The sequence below is a fragment of the Anguilla anguilla genome, chromosome 11 (assembly GCF_013347855.1).
Source record: "Anguilla anguilla isolate fAngAng1 chromosome 11, fAngAng1.pri, whole genome shotgun sequence".
Lineage (NCBI taxonomy): Eukaryota > Metazoa > Chordata > Actinopteri > Anguilliformes > Anguillidae > Anguilla > Anguilla anguilla.
This window is the reverse complement of record NC_049211.1, coordinates 29373308-29399974: the sequence shown is the minus strand read 5'-3', so window position 1 is coordinate 29399974 and position 26667 is coordinate 29373308. Positions and strand designations below refer to the sequence as shown.

General features: G+C 46.7%; 1 protein-coding gene across 8 annotated transcripts; it reads left to right on the top strand.

The window, feature by feature from the left end:
* Positions 1–21004, top strand: znf217 (zinc finger protein 217). 8 transcript variants are annotated; one of them, XM_035380597.1, is made up of 6 exons: positions 1–187; positions 6051–7763; positions 12435–12560; positions 17171–18415; positions 20407–20539; positions 20657–21004. In XM_035380597.1, the coding sequence occupies exons 2-5, from the start codon at positions 6419–6421 to the stop codon at positions 20514–20516; spliced, it is 2826 nt and encodes a 941-aa protein (XP_035236488.1). In that variant the 5' UTR covers positions 1–187; positions 6051–6418; the 3' UTR covers positions 20517–20539; positions 20657–21004. The 8 variants fall into 8 exon arrangements, with proteins under 8 accessions (XP_035236488.1, XP_035236492.1, XP_035236496.1 ...); XM_035380601.1 differs by having other exon boundaries at positions 1–197; XM_035380605.1 differs by lacking the exon at positions 1–187 and adding an exon at positions 1337–1391.
* Positions 21005–26667: the final 5663 nt, after the last annotated feature.

Here is a 26667-nt window from a genome sequence, read left to right as displayed (position 1 = left end):
GCTGCATAGAGAGATTTACAAACACGAATGGACGCCAATGATAACATTAGCTAGGTGGCTGGCAGGCTACCTCCAACTCGACAAAAACTACGGGGGGAATGAGAAATACATACATTAAACTGTAGCAGATTAAAGAAACAAAATAACATATTATTGAAGACGGTTTTTGACGCGTATGAATAACCTGGTAGGTAATGGTGAGTTAACTTATCTGACCTCATTAACATAGAGTAATGTGCAGCTATAGCTTGAGTCAGCCATCGATATCGATAACATCGTTAGCTATCAAGCTAGTCCTAGCTAATTCTTTCATAGTGGATGCTACTGAGTTGCTGGACGAGCGGTCGAAGTAGCCAGAAGTTCAGTGTACATCAACGCTGTTATTTGAAGCATGCACTAAAATCAAAGCAGGAACCCGTTCTTCTGTACTTGGCTATCTTCCACTTGCCTTGAATCTTATCTCTTTATTTGAGACTAAATTATTGTTTGTGAAATTAGCTAGTACTGATGAGCACGAAAACTAATCTCGTTGACTGTATTAATGAGGTCAAGACTGCTGTGCTGACATTGACAAGTTTTTTTTTTTAGTGTGAATGAATGGAAACAACAGTCACTGGTCTACCTACGTGAAATAAATAATGACAACAAGCTATTATTGTCTAAGTTAGTTATCTGTGAACTTTACACAGTTACCGAGTCATACAGCTAGCATTGCCCAATTGTAATACTTATTCCTAAACCAATTGAAATCAGTCTGGCCAGATAAATTTCGTTACTTGCATGTTTATTTTTTTATTATACTGGCAGCCTTACCAAAGTTTGTTCACCTGAATAATTAAGATTTACATCAACATTAGATAAAATATTTACAGTTACTAATTTGATGTGTAACGTGAATTTAACTTTTTTTGTGAAATCTTCATTTGAGTTCATTTTATGGTTGACAAACGACCAACTCGCTATAGCTTGATTATCAAGTCGCCTGTAACGTGATGGCAAACAATAGAAATGTTGCCAATAAATTATTGAAATCCTGTGTAATTCAAACATTCATATTTGTTTAATCATTTTTGTCAGGCTCTAGTAAATACTGGGTGTTGCCTAATTGTGATGGGAGTTATCCATGTTAAAGTAGCTTATAGATTTGGCTTTCTAACGTGTACAGGTTAATGGCGACATTCTTGCTTTTATCGTTACATATTGGATTCGCTCCATTTGCCCCTGCATTTAACTCGGGGAGGGTGGGTTAGCAAGCTAGCTGGGTTAGCAAGCTATGTATTGTAAAGCCAGCAACAAGGGGGTGCTAGTTTGGGAGCTTCACATAGTCTAACTTTACACATTAAGAGCCCGATGTTCGTTACACACACACGTGTCAGGAAATGTGTCAACAGGTTCGTGCTCTGACTCTTGGCCAACTGTTATCTCCAGGATCCTCTTTCGAGGTAGAGAAAAGTTTTCTCTTAAGTTAGCCAGCTAATATAATGTTTACTATTCTGGTCTGTTACGGGACTTTTCCTCTCCATCGGTCAAGTACTTTTTTGCTACCAGTTAAACAGACTCTGCCAACAACATAGCTGATTTCAACGTTGTTCTTGTAACGTTAACGTAAGTTACGCCGACAGGTTGCTGGCTGGTTGTACCTAAATTGTGTTTTTGCCTATACGAGAATAAAACCCGATGGATATCAGTAAGCAGGCAGCAACTTGCTGTGTAATGAATCATTGGATGCTGGTGGTTGGTCGGTGTCTGATAGGTATTCAACGCGAATAACATGACAATGGTCTTCATTAACCCCCCACGCCGTCGACCACACGGTCCAGTACCGTAGCTGGCTAGCGAGCCACATAGCTACATCAAGAATAACAGGTTTGATTTTTATTTATGCCGTCATTATTTCGTTATGCATGGATCACGTCTGTAAATGATGGGTGCGGTTGTTTTTGTAGTCCAGTTTACAAAGTTGATAATGTTATCTAGCTAACGTTAGCTAGCCAACTTGTTGGTTGGCTAACTTTACTCATGTTTGCTAATATCATCAGTTGGAGAAACCTTTCAACAACCTGACGTTACAATAGTTATCGTTTTTGGGTGGGTGAATGGCTAGCACTATTTGCGATTGCATCATTGTGTAAGTTTATGAATGCATAAGTGCGTGTGCCGAACTTTATAAATTACTCTCTGGCATCCATTCATTCGCACCAATGTTAAGTTTTAAACGCGTTTTGTTTCTCGATATAATCTTAAATTAAGCAACACGTTATTATTTTAGTCAGAATTGGCTATTGATATGTGTAGTTTGCGAAGTCATTGGCTTGGCACATAGATTGGAAGGCAGAACGATTGTTTTTTATACGTTCTCACATTGTATGAAGTTTGAAAGCGATGGTGTTTCTAGAATGTAAAGTGCCGGGGCTTTTGTATGAGTCGCAAGTGATTCACGGGGGAGCCGTGCAACAAAAGAATTAAGCGAGGAGAGCAACAGCTGGCCTCTAGACCTGATTCGAGCGAGAACGGAAGGTTTGTGGTTTGGTGATTCCGAGCTTTTCGCCGAGCAGAGATGCGTGTATCCTCTTCTACTCACCAATGTGAGGGATTCCACAGGTGAATAAAGTACATACATTTAATTGTTGTGTATTTGGTAAGTATATGGGAGGGGAGGGGAGGGGAACGCATATCAGTATGAGCGACGCGTCTGGTTGGTCAGTTTCCAACGGGTCCATACAAACTCGCTTGCTAACGTTAGCGATACTGATGTTAATGGCTCGCCTACTCCCCTTATAAATTGTCCAAATGTTCAGTTTATGGCTGTTTATGATAACAAGGACCGGCAGAGCACTGATCAGGAAGTCATAGGTTTTTGCAGAAGATGGGATTGGTAATGAGTTTTGGGCCTGAAGGGTGTTGGCTAATTGCCATACTGTGAGCAGGATAGTTAATGTTAAGCTATGCAACTTGTTATACTTGATCACTGGGTAGACTGTTAAAAAGAATCGGTCAAGAATTAAACACGTTTCTCATTGTCTCAGTTGAGTCTAGGAAATTTGATCCTATTGTTTAATTATGAAGTTTGCTTATAACTCATTGATTAACGCAATACAATGAAATTGCGTATTTCCGTAACTGAATGGAGAGTTCTTTTGTTATGGTTAAGACTTAAGAAGAGTATTAGATACCTTTTAGATAATTAAGTTTTTCAGAATATTTTGTAATGATAAGGTTTATGAGCTACTCTTGTTAAATAATCTTTTGCTGCAAACTTTTTTTGAAAATGCGCAATTTTTTTATTATTGACTGACTAACTCATATTAGCCACAATTGCTCTGCTGATTTTCCTTGAATGCTTTGCAAATATGCCAAGGGAAGTGGTTGCAATTTTTTTCTTTCAAGAAAGCCATACCTAAGAAATGCGTGTTATTCTGTCAGTCAGGTCGAATGAGAGGAATCATGGCTTGGAGCAATTCTATAATTGCACTAATCCTTCAGAAAGGCAACCCCATTTACAGAACCCCTGCATTAGTGCATTTCCTCATTTAAAAGAATGGGCATCCCTTGGCAAAAAAAGAAAAGAAAAGAACCAACAACACAATTTTACTTCACTAATGATAATTCAACACCCTGAAGAACCCTCAATTTCACCCATTTAACTTCAGTTAGTGAGAAAGTACTTTGTTTCAGGTTTGGTGCCTTGTGCCTGCGAAGCTGCAGGGTTTCAGTCCCAGAATGAGATGGGACAGAAATGAGAGCTTATCCACGTGTTTAAAACTTATTCCATCTCTCTTTCACTTTCCTTTTTTTCTCTCTTTCCCTCGCTGTGTCTGCACACCTAGGTTGGCTCTTTGGCAGGAAGTGGAGGTGGGGGGGGGGGGGGGGGGGGGCGCTGCTAGAATGGGAGTTATCGCTTATCGCCTTATCACTGTGAAACTAGTTAATTCCAAGATGAGTAATCTTCAGACTTGAGAGCCCCCCCCCCCCCCCCCCCCCCCGATAGACCCAAAAGCGTTTAGATTGGTGTGGAGAAGTCTCCTTCCTGTGTTTGCGAGTTACTGATCTCACGGTGTAGCCTGTGTTCTTATTTAAAGTCGCTTCCTTTTCGGCGGTTGTACTGTTAGATATTGAAGTGCTCAGTTACGTACGTTTCATTTGTTTATTTTTTGTTGTTTTGTGTGGGGATTGTTGTCCTTTTTTACGTTAATTTAGTCCCTTTAGGATGGTGTTTTCCCTGGGTTAATTCCTGCCTTTCTTTTGAGTTTACAGGCTTTTTGGTACTTTCATGGTAGGTAGTGAAGTTGAGTGAACTTTAAAAACTATAATCTATGGAGGGACTGTCTTTGAATGTCTAGCTGCTTTTGCCTTGTAGGAAATGCTTGTTCAACCTTCTGCATGTAATTCAGTGTAAAAGCAGATGACTTTGCTATACTTGTTTTAAGTGATGTGAGGTCATGGATAGTGTGCTGTAGGTCCCTGGGTTAACTGTAATGTCAACCCACAAATGATGGGGTATGTAGTTTGGCAAACTAGGATGAGAGAGAGAGGGGGGCAGGGGAAGTTCTCTATGTCATTCTCAAGGGGAAGAACATTGGCCAGTGTTGGGCTTCTACACTGACATTATGCGAAACACATGTGGTGTCTGTGTCAGAGGTCGAATCAAATCAGTGTTTTATGGAATCTGAAAAACTAGGCCTTGGCATACCTTTCAGTTCTCTTGTGGACATAGGCGGCAGTGGGAAAACAAGCGTTGACATTTAATTCATTCACACACACACACACACACACACACACACCCACCCGCACAAATGTCTCCTGTCATCTAACTCTCATGCCGCTCATTTGTAAAAGGCCCAACTGGTGTAGATTTGGTCTGTATGAACGGTTTGGTTTTGAAACACTTTGTGATTTTTAGTGCGCTTTACTGATTTTCTGTTCCCGGTGATGAAGAGGTCTAGCGTCGTGAACAATGTGAACGCACCTATCGCACAGCGGAACTGGCAGTACGGGTCAAAGCAGGCGTTGATCTGGTCTACCGGACCCGTTTGGAGCGCACGCTTCACCGGTCGCGTTTTGCGTTAGCTCGGGCGTCTGGACTTGGCCTCGGTTTCCTTGTGACATCAGAGCGAGGATCATCCGCGTCGCGTGCGTAGAGGCGAGGAGCATCCCGTGCAGGGGCAGGCGTTGAGAATACGGAAGGGCGGTCTTCAGCCCTGTAGCCGGATGCATGGGGATTCATTTGGAACGCGAGGGGTTTGCAGTAATCAAACGCGGGGCCGCTCGTAATCGCGCAGTAATCGAAACCCGGGAAGTATCCTCCGCTGGCCATCCCTCCGTTGCACCGGCCGATGACTGCCTGAAAGAGCGGGCTAATATTTACTCCCAACTGAAATGCCTACTCTTCTGTCACAGTGGCACTTTAGCACCGGTGCTTTATTTACCGTTTATACCTAGCTCTACGCTTTCTGCTTGCTTTACAGTACAGAATCTCGGGTGGGGCGAGCAGAAGCATTGTTTTTAGGCATTCCTGTCTTTGCCTGCTTTCTTTGTTTCAAAGCGTTCCACCCTCTTGTGGTGCAGCGTGCACGTGTAGGCCGAGGGAGTTCCTCACCTTTGCGTAACGAAGCCTCTGCCTCTGCTGGGGGTGGGGCTGGGTGGGGGCTCCACCCGAAACTGTTTTTACTGCAAGAAGCACATGGGCCTCCTGGCAAACGAAGGGAAAGGCGTGCACAGTTACAACATTCTCGCCGGTACGGACAGGCCCTCGTACGCCGGAGACCAGTCTTCTGTTCGGCAGCCCTGCGTAATTTGAGGAAACAACTTGCGTAAAGAATTCTGGCAGAGGATACGTTTCCTGTCGCGCGTTGAGTAACGAGAGAGACTCTCGGGTGAAATTTCAACGGTCGGCGTATCGTGCGGGCCGCTGAACACGGAGGGGTTAAAAATCTGTTCCTCTACACGCGGGTGTGTACTGCACTGCCTTTGTGAAACAATAGCATCGGGTTTTGGTTCAATTAGAACGTGTCGCTTAATTTTTCTTTTTGTTTGTTTTTTTTTCTGTCCAGGTGCTACATGCCAGGACCTGATACTCCTGCTCGTGTGTTGATAGATCATCGGACTACTTAGGCTGGCACACCTAATCTTCAAGCCTGCTTTTCAGGAACGCACCATGGCTTATCGCAGAGCTGTGCACTCTGTCAGGGCTGATAAGTAAGTGCGCATCACTGGACGTGTTAACATGCCAAAGTGCTGCGAAGAGGTTGAAGGATTTCTCCGCATCATCTGTGAACACGCCCTGCCTCGCTTTCCCGGTTACGCTTCGCGCCCTGCCTCGCGGTCCAGTCGACCAGTCGATTAGCCGGTCGGGTTCTCTTGGATTAATTAAACTATCTTGCGGACGTTTGCAACATTGTTCGCACGCCACTCGGAAGACATGCCCACTCACAACATGATTTCGTACGTGGAGACGCCCGACGCGCTGGGCCAGGACATCCTGAACAACGGCAGCGCCAGCATGCCCGGCGCCGGCTCCAGCATGACGCCGCACGGCAGCGCCGGCGAGAAGCCGACGGTCCGCGCCCCCCCGGCCGTGGAGTGCATGTTCTGCGACAAGACCTTCCAGCGGCAGGAGGAGCTGAGCCCCCACGTGCTCACCCAGCACCCCACCACGCTGTTCGGGCCGGCCGTCCTGCGCGTGGAGGCCCAGTTCCTCAGCCCCGGGGAGAAGGCCCGCCCCCAGGCTCCGCCCCCGGCCCCGCCCTCACCTGGCGACGGCACGGCGGAGAGGGAGGAGGAGGAGGAGGAGGAGCAGCGGGCGAGCTGTGCGGTGTGCGGGCAGGCGGTGGGCGACGCCGGCGAGCTGGAGGCCCACATGAGGAAGCACAAGGACTCCTTCACCTACAGCTGCGGCCTGTGCGGCCGGCGCTTCAAGGAGCCCTGGTTCCTCAAGAACCACATGAGGACGCACGGGAAGGCCGGCGCCAAGAGCCGCGCCCAGCAGGACCCGGAGACGCCCGCCACCGTCAACGACGTGGTGGTGCGGGAGCCGGCGCCGGCGCCCACCGGCTCCCCCTACAGGATGTGCATGGTGTGCGGCTTCCTCTTCCCCAGCATGGAGGCGCTGGCCGAGCACAGCAAGGTGCACAGCCGCGAGCCGGACGCCGACGAGGACGGGGGCCCGGAGCCCGACCCGCGGCCGGCCCCCGAGGGCCCCGTCTCCCAGGAGGGCTTCCTGCGGCTCCTGGACCTGCGCCCGCGGGGGGCCCAGCCCGGCGCCCCCGAGAGGCCCGCCAAGTGGATCGCACAGCTGGACCCCTTCAACACCTACCAGGCCTGGCAGCTGGCCACCAGGGGCAAGATCGCCACGGGCCCCAGCCAGGCCAAGGAGCTGAGCCCGGACGCCGGCTCGGAGAACGACAACGACTCGGGCTCCGACAAGGAGGAGCTGGGCGAGATCTGGACCGGCGGCCGGGCGGGCAAGTCCCTGAGGGAGGGGCTCCGGAGCGAGCAGAAAGCGGGCCCCTCCCCCGAGCCCGACCCCAAGGCCCAGGCCAGCAAGGAGAAGCCCACCCACTGCAGGGACTGCGGGAAGACCTTCCGCACCTACCACCAGCTGGTGCTGCACTCCCGGGTCCACAAGAAGGACCGGGCCGGCACCGACAGCCCCACCGCCTCCGTCGAGGGCAAGCCGGGCGTGGACGGCGGGGCGCTGGACAGGGCGGAGGAGTGCTCCGAGGACAGCTCCGAGGAGGGCGGTCCTGCCGACCTCGGCCACTCAGGTAAAAAAAAAAACTAATTTTTGTCCGTCAAAATTCAAGTGAATTGGAACCTCGTGATCGGGATGCACATTATTCAGGACACACTCATTTCCAGACCCTGAAGTCTTCCTCAGTTTGTAGGCCCGTTTTAAGAGGGTGATGGAGGCGGTGTTTACAAACTGATGTGTTCAGGGAAACTGTATGATCAATCTGCATGCACTGCCTTATTTCCTGTCTGAGTAAAGGAGGTGTGACTGTTTTCCTGATAAACCACTCAAAGTGTAAGATCACAAATACGTGATTAGAATGTTCTTAACTGAACATTCTAATGCTGATGTAACAGTCACTTCTGGTAATTGAAAGCAATGGAGTTCTAGGAAGCTGACTTCGAATCTTAAATGAACATTCCAAAAAACCACTAACTGTCCCTGGGGCCTCTAGCATTTGGCTTTAGCGCTTTGGCTTTTAACATTCTGTCCTGTTATCAGCTGTCAGAGAGCGCTCGATGTGAATGTGCTTATGACTTACCCAAGTGCCCTGCCTCTGTTTGGGACTTTTAAAGTCAGCAATTCCCGATTAATCGCATCCTGAGAAATCCCATCCCTGCTGAAAAACGATCCCCCAGTAACAAACGCCTTCTTGAGCGTCGGCCTATCGCTTCTCCTCAATGGGCTCCTGAAACCGCCGTGCTTAGTTTGATAGCATGTCTTCTCCCCCCCCCAACCCCACTGTGACAAACAATCACAGCCAGTCATTCATCAGTGCAGATGCACAGCGTCACCTCTGAACGCTCTCCTGCCATCCTATGTAACCTCATGTTCTCCCAGCAGGCATGTGATCACACACAAACGTTTGGAGGCCCATATCCTGAGATGTGGGGAATTTTAAGAGAAACCCGTGCACGTCATTAGAGACGAGGCAGCAGTCTCACTGGGTGTTCCTCCCAACCCCACCCCGTCCCTTCAGGAAGCCTACTGTACAGGGCATTCCAGGCCTTTAAACAGACCTGTATTCAGCTGTCAGATCTGTATGATTGTATGACAACTTGAATTACAGGATAAATGCATTGCTAAAATTCCTTGGGCCTTGGTACCACTTTATCTGATTATTTTCAAACGGTTGCGGAGTCTTAGTTTCCTCCCCAAACAAACAAACCTGGTAGTTTTCCATTTGCTGACAACCACCTTACAGCACTTATTTTAAAGAAAGCATTTAACATTTACAAAGCTTGTGCGTGAGTTAGAGATCATTCGAGCCAGCCATAGTATGGGAGAAAGTCTCGTAGTTTTTTTGGCGTGGAAAATCTGATGGTGTACTTCTGTACATAAATCTACGCAAGTTATTATCTGGTAATTGTCTGTGTTTGTGATCAGGAAACAACTCCGCTCCCTAGCAGGACAGAACATGCTATGCTGTGTGACTGCTGGAGCCAAGTGCTTATACGTTCTGTTGAAAGAGGTTCCTGTGGTTGTGCCAGCTAAGCTATATCTACACAACCTCGCACTCATCCACAATGTTCTTCATCTGTCTTTCTTTGCACTCTTAGCAAACTAACTGACTGTTCCTCTTCTCAGATTTTTGGTGTGCAGGAGTTCTAATATGTAATTTATTGAAAAAGCAATTATCACAATTCAGCATCAACTGAATTAGTCTTTGGTGGGAGCGCCCCATGACACTGTTACTCAGCGAATGTGAAATTTGTTCCTCACCGTAATCTTTAACAGCCTGGGAGGCTGGTAATGAACAAATGGCACACTGACTTGGGAACACCTGTAAGCAGTTGTTTTCTCTGCTGCAATTGACACTGATATGGTGAATCTCAGAAGCTCGTCTGCATGCGTATTTATTCATTAGGGCATGTCAAGACACGTCCCAGCACAACGCGTAGAATTGAAGCTGCTAGCTCCTACATACTGACGCTGGCCCAGGAACGCTGGACACCATCACAGTATTCTTGAAGGAAATGCCGGTCTTTGCTTTCTCTCCTTTAAACATCCTCAGTATTATGCTTGACGTATATGATTGAGCTCTTGTACTTCTGGGTAAATGGCTAACAGATAGCAAATATTCATTTGAAGGCTGTTTCCTTTTGATATATATATATATATATTTTTTTTTTTTTAAATACCTCGCAATGCTACATCAGGCAATAGGGTATTTTCTGCTTCGTTACCATAGAGAGATTTGCTTTATTGCCACGAGCCCTTATTGTTCAGCTTCAGCTACCATAGATAGCAGGCTAACTGCATGACAGGTGGTATTGTCACGTCGTTGGTGACGTAATTTAATTATAGTATATTTTAAAGGCCGAAGGTCACTGCGCCTGCCTGTGCGGGATGAGCAGGCGGATAAATTAAAAGCCGCGTGATCGCTCGTCCGCGATGCTAACGTAAAGCCGCTCAGCTCCCTGTTTGTGAAGGCTGCTCATTGGCTCCCTAGCTAAAGCACGACAGAAATTTTACACTGGAAGTACTAACACAGTGGCACCTGAGATCAAATCTCCCTTCACAATACCTAGAATTCTGGACAATATTCAAAGAGCAAGCTTAGCGAGCGGAACTAGCTAAGATCTATATCTATCTGTCTATCTATCTATCTATCTATCTATCTATCTATCTGTCTATCTATCTATCTATCTATCTATTTTTTCTTATGACCAGCCCAAAATATGTACTATAAGTACTTGGAATATTGGTGAGTCAGAGTGAAAGTATTAAATAGTGCTGTTTATTTGTTAAAGGGTGTCTCTAATTCTGCGTAAGTGTCAAGGAATATTTCATTGGTAGCCTATATGAAATGAGAACTGGAGAGAAGGGTGTTTTTTAGGTTCTCAAGAGCTGAATGAATGTCTCTTTGTTTTAGAAGGTTGCTGCTTTTGAGCAACGAGAACGTGCCAAATGTTGGGAAACACAGAAGCGTTTCCTTAGAACTCGGCTCTGCCTGCGCGAGGATCGCGTGGCCGGGAGTCTCCCATCGGTCAGACGTTTTTTTGGCGGCCGATTCTGCGGGCTCAGCGGCCCTCCGGCACATTTTTGGAAGGAGCCTGCTTAGCAGCGCCGCTTCAGTCGCGCTCTTCTTCTTCACACGGGTATTGTGAAAGCATGTCACGTGATTAAACCACTACCTGTAGCGCTCACCACATTTGAAGTCGTGTCTTTTACATTTTTAGCCTTTGTACCACATTTAACCCTCTGATAGCACAGGCTATGATACACCGGAACAAATAAGCCAGATTGCTTTGTTCGTAGATATACACATACGGTCATTGTGCTATACATGTGCCTTCATGTTCTCAACATGTCACATAACTTGTATTTACATGTGGTGAAGTTTGCATTACCCCTTAGTCAGTATTGTGAATAGTGGGTTAGATAAAGAGACAGACTGGGATGTAGGGTTATAGAATAGGTTTAGATGAAATGCAGTATAGAACATGTCACAATACAATCAAAACAAAGTTTTATTGTATTAAAAGAATGCAAAACCAAACATGCTGTAGTGTAAAGGATGAAAAAAGTATTGCCGTTATTTCTTCTAAATTCAGGAAGCTGCTGTTCATTCCTCATCATGAGAATGTGTACAACAGTGAAACTTTCACTTTATAAACCACAGTCTATAAACGAGCCGTTTTTAAAGGTGTGACAGTTCTTCAGTTGTGCCTCGGTGGCGTGTTTGGTGGACAACATCCGAATCCTGGCATTCTTCAGCGTGGCTAAATATCTTAACTGCTTTATTTCACGGAAATGATGTTAGTGGAATTTTGTCAGAGCAGCTGAGAACAAGTAACTTCTCTTATCTGTACAGAGGCCCTGTTGTTGCATGCCCCGGAGCAGTTACTCAGTTGCGTAGGATTCAGCGCCCTCTGCTGATGGCGTTTGGACCTACCACTCAGAGAACTCCCAAAGTTTTGGCCTTCAAAGTGGATTTTTTTTCTCTGCTTTTTGCTTTCCATCTTATTTCTCTAAAAGCCACTGAATAATCTGAGTTATCGTTTCCAAGTGTCCAGCGTTCACTTCGGGAAAAACAATTATTTCCCACTGTAACATCTGAAATCTAATTTGTTGGCGATAAATAGCCTATGTCCTTTGGCAACGGATAAATTAATTCATGCATACTATTCACATACCCAAAATAATGGTAGCTGCCATGCTTATTTATGTTTGGAGTCATATTTGTTTAAGCAACTTTCATATACAAGCAAAACCTGCTTTCTCATCTTAAGTGGCCAAATTTGTCTGTAGGATAGCCTATGAGCTACAAACCACACAACATTTTGGCTAAATAGCTTGCACATTTGGGGAAATGCAAGTTCTTCGCCATCTCCACTTTAAAGTTTGGGTGGTGTCGGATTCTGAGAGACAGTCTTTCAACCTCTGGGCATGAGCATGATGTCACCCAGACATGTGAAAATACTTCTGCGCTAGCAGACATCGATGTATCCTTTGTGGCCGCTCCTGCGATATTGGGTCATTGGTCATTGGGGGGGGGTTTCCAGGTTACGGCGGAGCCAATGTGGTAGTGGAGGAAAGGAGAGTGAATTGTTTTTGAGTATTGGCATCCACCATCTTTATTTTGTAATGTGAGAGTTTTAGCCCACACTGTGGCGGAACGCAGTCCTCTGATTGGTGGATGCGGTGCTCGGACTTTGCATTGAACTTTGTGTTTTTGTTTCATTCTTGTTTTCCCCAACAGATAAAAGTGAAGATTACTTTGATAAATCCAAACTGAAAATTCTGGCTCCATCGAAGGAATGCAGCTACTGTGGAAAGTCTTTCCGTTCCAACTATTACCTCAACATTCATCTCAGGACACATACAGGTAAAATACTTGTTTTCGGGGAACTTGTTTGTGGTAGCCCTTCTACTTTGGATTTACGTTCCTACTTAATCAAAGGAAGCAAATCATTGCAATGTTGCATTTTAATTAATATAAATATTTAGGGACCACTTATTTTATCGATAATTATCAATAACGGCGTGAAATCGATTAGCAAGATAACATATTGTTTTTTTCATGCATAAATAAACGGTCTGCACGCCAATCACTTATCAAAACGCATTTTTTGGTAGAATGCGGTACTGTAACAATCAGCAAGGATGCATGGACAAGGCTATGGCAAGAATATCTAGTCCCTTCCGAAAGGGTGTCCAGTAGGGCGGGACAGAGTATAAACCAATTCAGGACCTACATTACATTACATTTATTTGGCAGATGCTTTTGTCCAAAGCGACGTACAAAAAGTGCATTTCATGGTCATAGACAACTACTAAACACAGGTTCAATAAGATACAATACTTATTTTGTACAGCTATTTCTAGCGAAGAACACAGTTTAGTTCACACAGTAAACACTATTCAGACCTAACCTCTGCAAAGCCAACTAGGCAGAAGAATAAGCTACAGTATTAGGAGAAATACAAATTACCAAAAAGTGCTGGGATGGGGCAACATGTAGCAAGTGTCATGAAAAAAGGGGGGGGGGGTGATTTAGAGTGAAATATACAGCGTGGTGGTAGTTAGTCCAGGTATAGTCTGAAGAGATGAGTCTTCAGGCCACGGCGGAAGATGGGTAGTGAGGGGGAGGGTCAAAGAGGAACGGGGAGTTTGTTCCACCGCTGGGGAGCTAGGGTGGAGAAGCTCTGTGATCCCTTTGGTCGGGTGGGAGGGGGTACAAGGCACCCTGCTGCTGCAAAGCGGAGTGGTTGAGCAGGCACATAGGATCGAATCATGTCCTGCCAATAGATGAGGGCTGTCCTGTTGGCTGCAGTGTAGGCAAGGGTCAGGGCTTTGAACCGGATCCTGTAAGCGACCGGTAGCCAGTGGAGTGATCGCAGCAGAGGAGTGACATGGGAGAATTTGGGAAGGTTGAAGATGAGTCGGGCAGCGGCATTCTGAATCATCTGTAGTGGCTGAATGGCACAAGCTGGCAGGCTTGCAAGGAGAGAGTTGCAGTATTCAAGGCGAGAGGTCACCGTAGCCTGGACGAGCAGCTGGGTGGAGTGCGTCGTCAGGTATGGTCGAATCCTTCTGATGTTGTACAGAAGGAATCTGCAGGACCATGATGTTGCCTTGATGTGCTTCTTGAGGTCCAGTTGGTCATCCAGGACCACCCCAAAGCTCTTGGCAGAGTGAGAGGCAGTCACTTGTGGTGCCATCAACCGTGATTGAGAGCTCACATAGTAAGGAAGTCTTGAAGGACCTGTCTGAAACCAAAGAATGTAGACACTAGTCTCTAAACAGTGACGACAATGTTTAGGTGTGGGTATGACATGACATTTTGTTTATTGGTTTATTGAAAAGTGACTAATGCTGTTATGTCTGCTGAGTAAGTTGTTTGCAAACGTACCAAGTAACGACAATGAAACTGCAGTTTCTCCTAGTGTCAGTAACAAGTTGTAACCGTTTGTCCAAATCACGCAGTTTTACACGGTAGTGGTTTTCAACAAATTTAATACATTCTGTGAGGCGAATTTTGAGTGATCATTGACTTATTTAAAATTGTATGGCTTAGCCTTGCACCACATGCAGCTCGAAACACTAATGAAACGTGGCTTAACTGAGTAATTCTGCTGTATGTGTTATTTTAAGGAGATTTATTATAGTTTCACATGTTTAGTAGTGAGTAATGCTTAGTCACTACTAAACACCTCCCTTAAATTACCCAGCACCTTCCCTAACATTTAGGGAGAAACACAGGAATAGGTACTTGATGCATTCTGTTATAAAAGATCAAAACAGGCTTTTGATTAAACTTGCGATGCAATAACGACCTGCCCATCAAAACACTTAATTTTGTTACCAATCGTAGTATTAGAAGGCAGTGTTTAATGTAGCAGTGCATGTGGTCCCTGTAGTGTAGTGTTACACGGCGCTTGAAGTGCCCTGAAATTTAGGCACTGGAATACCTAGAAAAACATAACCTTTTTTTCCTGAAGTACATGAAAAGGTCCTTAAAACTAACATCTAGTCTCTAGAATTGATGTTTTACAAAGAATGTTGTGTGTGACCATTTACAGGCGTTCCCCTTTTACCCCTACCCCCCCATCCTGGTCAGCAACTACCCTAAAACAATTTCTGGGGGAAACGCTGCACTTGAATTTCTATTATGTGGCTGTTATTGCGTCAAAAACATTACTGCACCAATTCAGTAAAGAACTACTGTAAAAAGTGTAGATTTCCTTGTGTGGTTTCCTGCCCTTTCAAATGAGGTATAATAGGTCATATTCAAGCGACTGGGAACTAAGCTTCATTCCTGTGTGAAGAGCGCTCAGATCGTGTCCACGAGCACTTTAAAGCAACATGTGCATTTTTACGGAGCTTGTATTGGAAGAGAGAGGCCGGATTGCTGTACAACTACGACTTTGGCCTGGCCAGATCGTGATTAGCCATGCACGGGGTATACTTTTTCTGCAAGTACGTCAATATCAGGCTACCTCCTCCTGCACGCATGTGAGGGGTATTTCTGTGTTGGAACGGCAGTAGTTGCATTTCTTTGCTGCAGCAGAATTCGTAGTTAGCGTTGGTGGACAGAAGAAAGCGCATTTCACAGTTGCTCAGGTCTCGCTCCGGAGTTGAGGAGTTCCACCGGAGTGATTCTGGTGAGGAAGGCGAGTCCTCCACGATGGTACATGGACGACCCGAGGGATACCCATCCCGGCTCCAGTGAAGGCGTAAGGCAGCTTCATCGGGGGAGTGGATCTGCCCGATGCCTTGCTGAAATTCTACACCATCGCCCAGAAGACCCAAGAGTGATACAAGAAGCTGTTTAACCACTTAGTACACATTGCTGTGTTGAACAACTTCCTCCTGCACAGAGATGGCCCTGGCAAAGGATGGGAAGCCTCTGACACAGAGACCATTCAGTAAGGAACTGTATGCTGCTAGCTAACCATGGGAGGGCAACTGTACCAGTTGCCATAACCTCAAGAGGGACTAAGGGATGGAGGAGGTGGAGTGTAATCCTATCACTACAGTGTTCTGTACCTCAGGCCACTGAAGCCAGGATGTGCTGTGTGCTTTACGCAAAGGGGGGGGAGGGGGGGGACAAGAACACCACATGGAAATGTGAGTCTCGTAATGTGCCACTCTCTTACAGCAGACAAACTGTTACCAAGCGTGGCACGAAAACGAAAGGACAAGAGGCACCATGAACAGTTTAGCATGTTTTTGTAAATAGTTCTGTGTGTTGTGTTTCCTTAAAAACCCCAATTGATGAGGATAGCCTGTGAATATCTTTACTAAATTTTACATTCAAGTGGACAACATGTTAATGCACTAGCATACAGAATTTTGGCTTGTTCAGTTACTTTGAGCTGAGATATTCAGTGTTATATAAACTATAAAAACTCAAATACTTTGTGTTTTGTATATAAACTGTATGTGACCATTATGTTTCAAATTTATGAATGGTGCTAGCCTCTTTAATTCAGATTCAGCCATGGATGTGCAGTCAATAGTTGACCATCTCTGTGTGGATTATCTTGCTTATTACAAGGCTAATTACATTACAAAAGTAGACGATCAATATTTTGACCCATAATATTGATTTTTTCTTTTTAAAGTGATTTTATTTGTTCAGATACATTTTAATTAATCTGAAACAAATTTTCCATTGTGTTCTCTGATAATATAGGCCTATAGAAGAAGAAATGGCAAGGAAGATACATTCAGTGATAATGTGGGCTACCCAGATGTTGTGTTCCTTATGAATCCGTAACTCCTGTGGAGCTACAGTGAATCCAAGCAGAGGATGTTCAGAAATACCTTGAAAGTAACAATGCGCACAAATTAGCTTTGGCAGTGTCCTAGTTGGACTGATTCAGATACCTTGGGGGAAGTAACATTGGGTTCCTGGGCTGGCTGTGTATGTTAGAATCTGAAATATTTAGAGCTGATTTTCAGCAATTTGTAGTAATTTTCCTCCTGAAATGTTTAACATGTTTTCTCTGTATATAACTAGGGGGTGCGGCCTGTCACAGACAGTGTATTGTTTGAAAGGTGATTGCCAGGCCCTACGGGGATATGCAAGGTTACACCTCAGAAGAACAGGATATTAAAGTGCAGAGTCATTCACTGTGTCAAAACTCAAGAGAGCTTAGTGATGATCCAGAGGCAGGCATGCAGATTTATCCCTGATCTGTTTCACCCAAAACATTCAGAAACTGGTATTAATGGTTAGCCTGTTGGTGTTCAGGGAGAAAAATGTTGTACACACGTTAAACTCCTATGTACTACGCACATTCACACACATGCACCGAGGTGAAATTAATAGATTCCTGTTGGTTGTCGGTTTGACATTGTTCAAAGTCCCATAGGCTATGAGATGGTAATGATAAAAATAAAAGCGACTTATTTTTATTTCATTATAACAAGGAACTTTTTATTTAAGAACAAGTTCTTGTGTTTTACGTTTTGCATTTTTCCTTCCAGGTGAAAAGCCGTATAAGTGTGAGTACTGCGACTACGCGGCAGCTCAGAAGACCTCGCTCCGGTACCACCTGGACCGACGTCACAAAGACAAGCCCGACGTCGACCTGTCCAAGCTTGTGCCGACGTCCCCCACTCCCAGCGAGGCCAAGGACAGAGGACCTCAAGACCCCGCCCCGAAACCGGCCCCCAGCATGCCTGTTAAAGCCGAGGCCTGGCCCGAGCAGGGCAAGCCGGGCACCCTCGCCCCTGGCGACCAGGAGCAACGGAAACACCTCCCACCCCTGGGCGTGAAGACCGAGGGGAGGGGAGCGGGGGAGGAGCCGTCGGAGGCGCCGCTGAACCTGTCCTTAAGGATGTCCCTGTCCGTCTCCGCTACCTCGGTGCCCAAGAGCGCGCTGGTGACCAACGCCTGCGCTTCTTGCGCCTACAAAACCTTCTACCCCGAGGTGCTGCTGATGCACGTCAGGCTGGCGCACAGGGACAAGCTGGAGCCCGCCAAGAAGAGCCACACCCGGAGCTCCATCGCCGCCCTCAAGAGGAAGCGGCACACGGGCTGCCCGCCCGCGCTGGAGGGCAAGGACGTCAGCCCCCTGCCCCACTTCTACAGGAAGCACCCGCGCCGGACCAAGTCCCCCGTCCATGGCCCGGAGACGGCCCCCGAGAAGGCCCCTCCCCCTCCTCCACAGCCCGCCCCGCCGGCCAGGCGCCCCGCCCCGCACGAGGCTCCGCCCGCCAGGGCCGCCTACGCCGACGCCCACTCGGGCAGGCCCCTGGCGGCGCCCCGGTTCACCGACCCCGAGAGGGACTGCTTCGTGGTGTCCGTCAAGCCGCCCATCCAGGACAAGGACCGGCCGGTGGTGAACGGGGCGGCGTGGCCCCCCGACGCGCGGCCTTACCTCCCCGGCCGTTTGGGGACCCCGCAGGTGGACTACGGCGAGCCCTCCGCTAAGAGGGTGAAGTACTCCGGCCCCCCCGCCCGAGAGCTGGACCCCCCCGAGGTCAACGAGCTGCGGGACGGCTACACCCGACTGAGGCCGGCGGCGAGGCCAACCAGGAGCTTTCCTCCAGGCAGCCCCTCCTCCAAAACACTCCACCCCATGGCCCCCGTCAAGCCCCCGGGGAAGGTTCCAGAAACGGACTGGAACGTGATCAACATCCTGCGGTCCTACAGCCCCAGCGACCTGGCCTCGCTCTACCACCCAACGGCGGGCTCCAGCCACTCAGCTTTTTCTGCACCTACTGCAGGTATGGGTGCTCTCTCTCTCTCTCTCTCTCTCTCTCTCTCTCTCTGTTATGAATACAGAGTCCACATATCGTAATATCTGTCCCCATGTGCTCTCTCAGTGCCCTAGAGTACTGTCCCTACAGCAGGATACACACACACTACCATAGAATGCTGCCTGTACAGCAGATACACAGTTTATCACTGTAGAATGGTTTTTAGGGGATGCTGTGATCCTACCAATCAAGCTAAAATAGGATATCAGGTATTGTTTCCATATCATGGTTGCTTTGCTTTGACTTAAGTCAGCTGCCTTCACCATGACCAGCACTCCCAGTGATGCTGGAGAGTCAGGGGACTATGGCCTGCCTGACTCATCAGAACCATCACACACACTATTAAACAGCGGATAGCAGGAGCCCATTCAGCAGTAACACTGAGCCGAATACCGAGACGTTTAGGGTCAAAAATCCGATTTATCAGGACCTCCAGAACTCCCAAACTCAGCCTGGAAACAGAGCAGAGTGTGCCGTCTGTTCACAAAGGGTTCTCTGAACACGGCGACTTCTGAGTCACGGCGGCAAGAACACCTCCAAGGTGTTTTGAATGGATATTTTCAGGCAGCTTAGTAAGCACGAGTCGCAGGAAGCAGGATTACTGGATAAGCCCCCGCCCCTCCCCCCCCCCTCCCCGCCCCCGGTCAAGATCAACGGGTGTCGCCTAAGGCCGTTAAAATCAGAGGCTCCACACCTTCGCTTAGCCGCTCACCTCTCCGCTCTGCTCCGGCAGAATGGGTTTAGTGATCTCCGCCCCCGGCGCACATTACTCTGCATCATAAAGCCATCATGTAGTACAAATCAGCGGCCCGGCTCGCGGGAGGCCCGGGGAACGTTCCGGCGCCTGCCAGCTGGCACCTCGCCCGCCGCTCGCCGCCGCCACCCCCTGGCCGAACGGGCGAACTGTGGCCGGGCACCAGCTCGCCGCGCCGCGCCGCGCTGCGCTTTGCAGTCGCGAGTTAGCCTTCGCTGCGGATGCGTCCGTGTCCCTGCCGATGACCTGCCGGAACTGAACTCGCTGAACTCTTTTGAATCGGACCCAGCAAAGTTCAGAGCTGTCAGAACACACGCAGACCATACGCACTGCTCAAGGTAATGCAACATGCACAACGTAGGTAGGCTGCATAGGATGCACTGTATGACCAAAGGTATCTGGAAACCCCTTGGTCTGGGGCTGTTTTTCATTGTCTGGCCTAGGCCCCTTAGTTCCACTGAAGGCAAATCTTAATGCAATGACGTTCTAGACTATTCCGTGCTTCCAACTTTGGGGAAGACCTTTTCTTGCTTCCGCATGACAGTGCCCCCGGGAACGCAGCGAGGTCTATGTAGAAATTGTTTTGTCGAGATCGGCGTGTAAGAAATTGACTGGTCTGCACAGAGCCCTGAGCTCAACCCCATCCAACACCTTTGGGATGAATTGAAAAGCCAATTGTGCACCAGGCCTAATCGCCCAATCAGTGCCCAACCTCAGTAATACTCTTCTGGCTGAATGGAAGAAAATCCCCGCAGCAATCCCTCCAACATCTAGTATAAAGCCTTCCCAGCAGAGTGGAGGTAGTTATAGCTGCAAAGGGTGGACCAACTCCATATTAATGCCCATAATTTTGGATGAGATGTCAGGTGTCTACATACTTTTGGCCATGTAGTCTATTTAACACTACATGGCCACCACTCACCTCTGCATTTTACCTGTCCTTTGAGAGTGCACTGCGGTGTTCTGGGGCCTGCTCTTGAATGAAAGCGCTAAGGCTAATGCTCCGGCTGACCCTTAAACCTTTGAAGAGCGGGTCTTTTTGGAGTATTTACTCAGAATTTGAAGTCAATGTTCTAGAACTCCATTGCTTTCAACTACCAGCAGTGATTGTTACATCAGCATTAGAATGTTTGAGTTAAGAACGTTCTAATCACACGTTTGTTGCGCCTTAAAGGCTTAATTAAGGGGTTTCCTCTCTCCCCAGGGAGCCGGCCCGTGCCCTATCAGCAGCACCCCAATAGCGCGCTACAAAGGAGGAGCGGCGGCGGCCCCGCGAGCGGCGCACGCTGCGGACCCGCCGATAAGAGCGCTTAAAAAGCCCCGTTTGACAGACCACGGTAAATTACTCCCTTTGACCTCTACAGCCTGTCGAAAATAGCTTCCTATTGGTTCATCCAGCATTTAAAAAAAAAAACTCTCTCTTTTCTTCCCCCCTCCTACCTCTGACCCCGAAGGTTTGAAGAACTGGGAAGGACCCTCGCAGCCCCCACCATCCAACGCTCTGACTCCGAAGACCTCGACCAATGAGGAAGGTTTACCCCATCCCATATAAGCTGTGACCCCTCCCCATACATCTGAAACAAACACTACTTCAATAGTGCTGGCGGCACCATTACAATGCGTTCATTTTTGTGTGTGTGCGCATATATAAATATACACACGCACACATCTCACACACGCACACACGCACGCACTCCTCTGTATATGCCAGTGTGGTGGACAAGTTGGATGTGTGCAGGATTTCTGTGCCTAGAGGAAAGCTGAAAAGCTGAACCAGGGGTTTGGTTGGTTGGGTATTTGTGGGTGGCTGTGGGGGTGGGGGGGGGGTTGGGGGGGGGGGCTGGGGTGGGGTTGCGATTTCGATTTCTGTTAAAACATTTGAAGACTGCTGCTCTGAAAAGCTCTACAGTTGGTCAAGCAATGGCCTTCGAGCCACCTGGGGATGGTTACGGAGGGTGCCACATCAGCGGGGGGATTTTTTGCCTATCAGGTGTTTCATGTGGTGCAAACGAACTGGAATACGAGCCGTGGGGATATGAACTGCTGAATGGCTCTGACCTCGGCCGCGTGGAGCTACGGTAGTTAGCGTGATTAGCGAGTACCGTAAAGGGAACGCTCAGACTGACGCTCAGCTCTGCCAGGCCTGCCGCCGCTGCCTCTGCCAACTCGGAAGACGGAGACTCTCTCTTACGGCTGCCCGAGGGCCGGAGGCGACGTGGCCTCGCGCAGCGGCACGTTCGCGGGCTCGCCCCAGTCCCCCACAGCGACGTCCTCCACGCGGAACGCCGAAGCCTCCGGTCCGGAAAGCTCCGCACCGAGCCGCCCAAGATTCACGCGGGAGGAGGCATCCGTGGACGGGTCGAATCGGAGCCCGTGTTTGGGGCTCACCCCGGGATCCCGTTCCCTCTGCGGCGCCTGGACATATTTCTGGATTTGCGTTTGCGACCTCTCTTCCGCTCTCTCTCTCTCTCTCCTTCAGGTGCGATTTGATTAACTTAACTGTCGGCGGCAGCAATAAGATCCCACTCCGGCTGAACGGCCGCGTAAAGGCTGTCGCTAATATTACGTGTCAGGGAAAGTGAAATTTCATCACTGCGTAAGCCCTCCGGAGCGGCCGTCCGTCCGTCTCCGAAGGGTGACTCAGGTGTGGATTCGACACCAGCTGCGCGAATGTCCGTGCTTTTAAGGAAATGCAAAATGTTCAACTCTTGAGGTTTTTTTTTTTTTTTTTTAATAATTTCATTTTTTTTATTTTTATGAATGTTTCCTTCTGATGTTCCAGAATGTTTTTGTTACGCATTTCCCCCCTCCCTTGTAATCACGACTACTTTGTACGACTGCATTTGTACGTGTATCAGTTTATTTATTTTCTGTTTTTGTTTTGTGCGTGTGCGTATTTATGTTAAAACAAACAAAAAAAAAAAAAGCGCTGGACATGTAGGTGGACATTTAAATGGATCAGCAAGGGAAATGAAGTGACATTCCTTGCAGTGAAACGCCATAGAGGCATTGCCTACAGGTTCGTGTGTCAAAATATTATTATTATTATTATTATTATTATTATTATTTTGTATGGTTCGAGTCGATGTAGGCTAGTCTTAATCCCTTCCCTGGCGTTTTTTGGAAATTAGCGTTCTTAGTGAAGTCGGTTGTTTTTCAGCTATTTTAGGGGTTGTTTTTTTTTTTTTTTTTTTACAAGCACCATTAGTCTATTTTCTTTCTTCCTGATGTAAACTTGAAGCCACCCATAGCCATTTCTCAGCAGGCAGTCTTATTTTGGAGTATTGATTTCTGCCAATCACTGTAATAGGAGAGGGAGTTGAAATGTGATTTTTTTCTTTGTTGTAATGATTTAGCTGGGATTAAGTTATTTTAAGCGATTGAACTAGGCAATGTACTCCACAGAAACACTTGTTCGCATCACACTTGATCCAAAAAAAAAAAGAAAAGAAATCACCACAGTGTTCTTCGTATGCTGCTCTACTTAGTCTTGTTTTAAAGGTGTAGAATTGAACCAAGCCACTGCGTTTTCTTAGGCAGTATTGACGCGTAAAAAAGGTCTTTTTTGAGGCATAAATCTCATTTGCTCGTTTTGCGATGAACTGCGTTTGTTCCTGAGCTGAGCCATATGTACATATCAGACATCGTGACGCGCTAGTTAATTTTCCTTTCAACTTTGCACTTTGAGGAAGCGCATTCGCTTGTTTGGCTGCGAGAGTCTTTCCCTGCGACTGCCGGGTGCCGTGAACCCGTCACTGCTGCTTGGGCTGCCCGGTCCGGCGGCCATTTTCCCACAGACCGGGCCATTTTCAGTGTCCGACTAACGCCCATCCTCTCCCCAGTACCAAGTTTTTTTTCCCCCTCTACCTTTAAGGCAAAAAAGTCAAATGAATACCTGAAGACGGAAATTTGTATTATTATTGGTTGTATTCCATTTTTGTTTTCAATCTCTCGGAATCCTTAATTGTATGCCATCATTTTCCTGTGATAATTTGAAATTTCCCAGTTGAACTTATCAGTGAACCTAGAATATTGTAGAATATGCCCTGTTGGATTTTGTTTTGTTTTTTTTATTTGTTTTTTTATTTGTTTTTGTTTTTTTTTTGCAGAATAAAGTAATTGAGTAAACTAGTAAATATCTTAGACCTCTTTTTGTTTTCAGCAATCTGATTTCTGCAGGCAGTTTGCCTGGAATGGTAAATCCACCATTATTATGGACTGGTAGATATAAATATATCTTACGCATCTTGAATACCTGGGTACACGAGTGATATTTTTTCTGTGTGGTTCTGTGCCTGGAATGCCATCGCTGCAAGCGGGGAAAAGTACGCTCTCGCATCACCTGTTCGCGCATTCACATGTGGGTTTATATTTGGCCAGTCTGGCTTGGTTTCTTCCAGCTGATGTTTCCGCTAGGTTCCTGTTGTTCTCAGTTCTTTTAAAATGCTCACAGCCGTCTCGCCCGAATGTCCCTCGCCTTTGAGAAAACGGTTCCTGGAAGGTGAGCCAGTGACCTTTGAACCCATGCGTATGCGTCACACTGCGTTGTGAGAGTGAGACGCGGGCCCGGCTGCCGGCAGCGTGCGTCCTGCTCGGGACGCGGTGAACCGAAACGGCGCAGAGCAACGCCGCCGTTGGGCCGACTGTGTTCGACAGAGGAGAGATTAGCGAGAGGAGAAAGAAGGCAGCAGGGTGGGCTGGAGAAGGTAAATGGTACATTTAAAAAAATTCTAATTATTTTATTTTATTTCTGTAGAGTTGCTTTGGTGTTTAAAATTCTTGTCTCCTTGAATGTCTTGCAAGTTAATATCTGGATTTCACATAGTCAGTGACCCAGGAAATGAACAGAAAAATCGTATTTCTGTGTTCACTTCTGTCTGCAGTAAAAGTGTGTGAATGTGCGCTCTGGAGTGAGTTGCTGTTGGTTCCTGTGGGTGTTGTGCGGTTGGCGGGAATCTTTCACTAGAGGGCAGTGCTAGCATCTTGCAAGCGTCGAGAGAAGCGATGCATATTTACTGCTGCGATTTTAACACTACGGTTCAACCGCTCTCGTGATGCCGGATGTTGTTCGCTTACGTTTAGCTTTAGAGATTTGTAACTGCTTTTCTTTTAAAAAGGCAAAAGAGTAGAAAAATGTATGGTAAGAGAAAATGCGAAAGCAGAAGGGACCCTCTCATTGTAGTGGCCGAGTGGTCTTTCTCCTTAGTAGGAGCCCAGGACCTCGTCAACACCGCGGCCTTCCTGAAATAAACCCCCTTTGCTCGGTATTTTCCGGAAACGCCCGTGTGGATTTACTGTACTCGCTACCCCCCGAAATTTTTTTTTGCTAAAATGCGTCCCGATGACCTACTCCACCAAAAGCAAATTACAAGGGGCGGTTTACGACAGGACTTTCAACTTTTCCCCTTTTTCCTTCTTTCTTTCTTTCTTTTTTGTTTTTAAAGTATACCACATCTGTTTTCTGCCTTTTCCCTAGGGCCAGCGCTGTTCAATCTATTGCATTAGCTCACATTAGTGCATATGGCCTGTGGGCCTGAGCAATCGCAAACGCAAAATGAGCATTCACTTAGCATCAGCCTCAGCTCCCCAGACTCCCTCAACTTGGTGCACACTGAACACACACGTCAAGCGAGGCAAACTTGGGCTTACGACACGCACGCACACACTCGCGCTCCCGAACACGCACGCACACCGTTACTTCCGGTCCCTGGCACGTTTTCTGCTTTTCTCATTCGCTCAGGGGTTTTAAGTCAAAGTTTGTCTAAAAGTCAAGATTCCCCCCTCCTGTGCCTGACGATTTATCTGCTTTCCCCTACTTGGATTCATTACTGTGGGTCAGCTGTTTGGTGAGTGCGTGTGTTTGAGGACAGGAGGCCCTTCATGCCTTGTGTCTCTGATAACATCAGAAGGCTTCAGTTGGCTAAAGGATAAGAAGTTTTTAAAAAATGACCCTGAGGAGGTTTGGCTTGCAACGCACATAAAACACAAAACTCCTGAGATATTTGTGAACCTAAAGAAGAGTTTCAGAGGAAATTAAACCACAAGCAATAACTGAAGAAATTGGCTGTTCACAATTAGTATGTATTGTCTGCACTCTTTTTCCCTAGAGTAACTCTCATCCCTATGACATTTAAAGATGTGAATGTATACATACACGCACCCCATCAAATAACGAAGCTTTTTAATGGCCTCATTTCTCTAAAATGCTTAATTTGCTTGAAAAGGAAAGTTCCACGCAAAGTTTTAACTGCTGTGAGGCATTTGTTCAATTGCTGTGCTGCCATCGTTCAATCTTCAAAATCTGTTTCAGTACAGAACAGTGAAACGGTGCGTCTCCATAGCTACCATGAGGGAGACCCTCAGCAAATGTGATCAAATCAAAGTTTACAGTAAAATATGAGGCTGGGACAGGCAGAGGTCAATATTACAGTCAATTACTTTGGCATTTCACCATAATTTTACATCGGGATCATTGCTGAAGATACCAGTGACATGGAATTACTGGTATTAAGTTCGGTCTAAATATTTGACTGACAATTGAGTTTAATTAAAATGTCGGAAGCTTTGAATTTATGGGCATACATTTTGAAAGGGATGTGGATTTGTGAGCCTAATCGCTATATAGGCTATTGTGAGAAGCAGGTTTGTATGGGTAATGTGTATAGAAGAGATGAAAAAGCTATTGACCAGACCTGACTAATCAGAAATGCCTGTGATGCCATTTGTCCCAAACATCATGATGCCCTGAAATGGGGGGACTGTTTACAAAAATAGTTTCTGTAATTTCTAAATGGTGAAACCAAAATGTTTAAAAATACACTTAAATAAAAGCTGTGTGCATTGGTGAATTGTTTGATTACAAATCTAAAATTGTGGAGTACAGACCCAAATCAAGAAAAAATGTCACATGCATTCAGTCATGTAAATTATTTCTGCCAGTGAGTGACAGGTCAGGGTGTTAAAAAAAAAAACAAACAAAAAAAAAAACATACTGCACGCCTCCTTTTCAGTTATTTGCACCAGAACTGGTGGATTAGGGCTCTTCAGGAGAGAAAAAGACATGAAAACACATCATCTGTCACTGGCGTATTACATGTGAAAAGTCACTGCAAGCTCTGTCTTTTTTTACCAAACACACTGTCTTCCCAATATCACGGTCATGATGGAACAACTGTACTGTTTTAGAATAGACCTGTTCATTTAATGTTCTTGCATGTCGTCACTCAATAGGCAAGCATGGAAGATGAATAATTAACTTCCTCAATGTCTCGATTCTTCCTGTTCCTTGTGCGCAATGGCAAGGCTCGTTTATAAATCTAGAATAAAATCTCATTTTAATCATTTATATGCATGTTGTGCAGGTTTCACTTTAGCTAATCATACATACTGTATGAACAAAACAAGAGAAATGCAGAGGTGTTGCCATCATGTCCTGACTGATATATGTATATGTATATATCTTATG

What these genes read in the sequence shown, in the direction of transcription:
- znf217 (XM_035380597.1), top strand. Translation starts at nt 6,419, where the DNA reads ATGCCCACTCACAACATGATTTCGTACGTGGAGACGCCCGACGCGCTG. An exon ending in TGCCGACCTCGGCCACTCAG is followed by an intron (nt 7,764 to 12,434) that starts GTAAAAAAAAAA and finishes TTTCCCCAACAG; the next exon opens with ATAAAAGTGAAGATTACTTT. An exon ending in TCATCTCAGGACACATACAG is followed by an intron (nt 12,561 to 17,170) that starts GTAAAATACTTG and finishes TTTTCCTTCCAG; the next exon opens with GTGAAAAGCCGTATAAGTGT.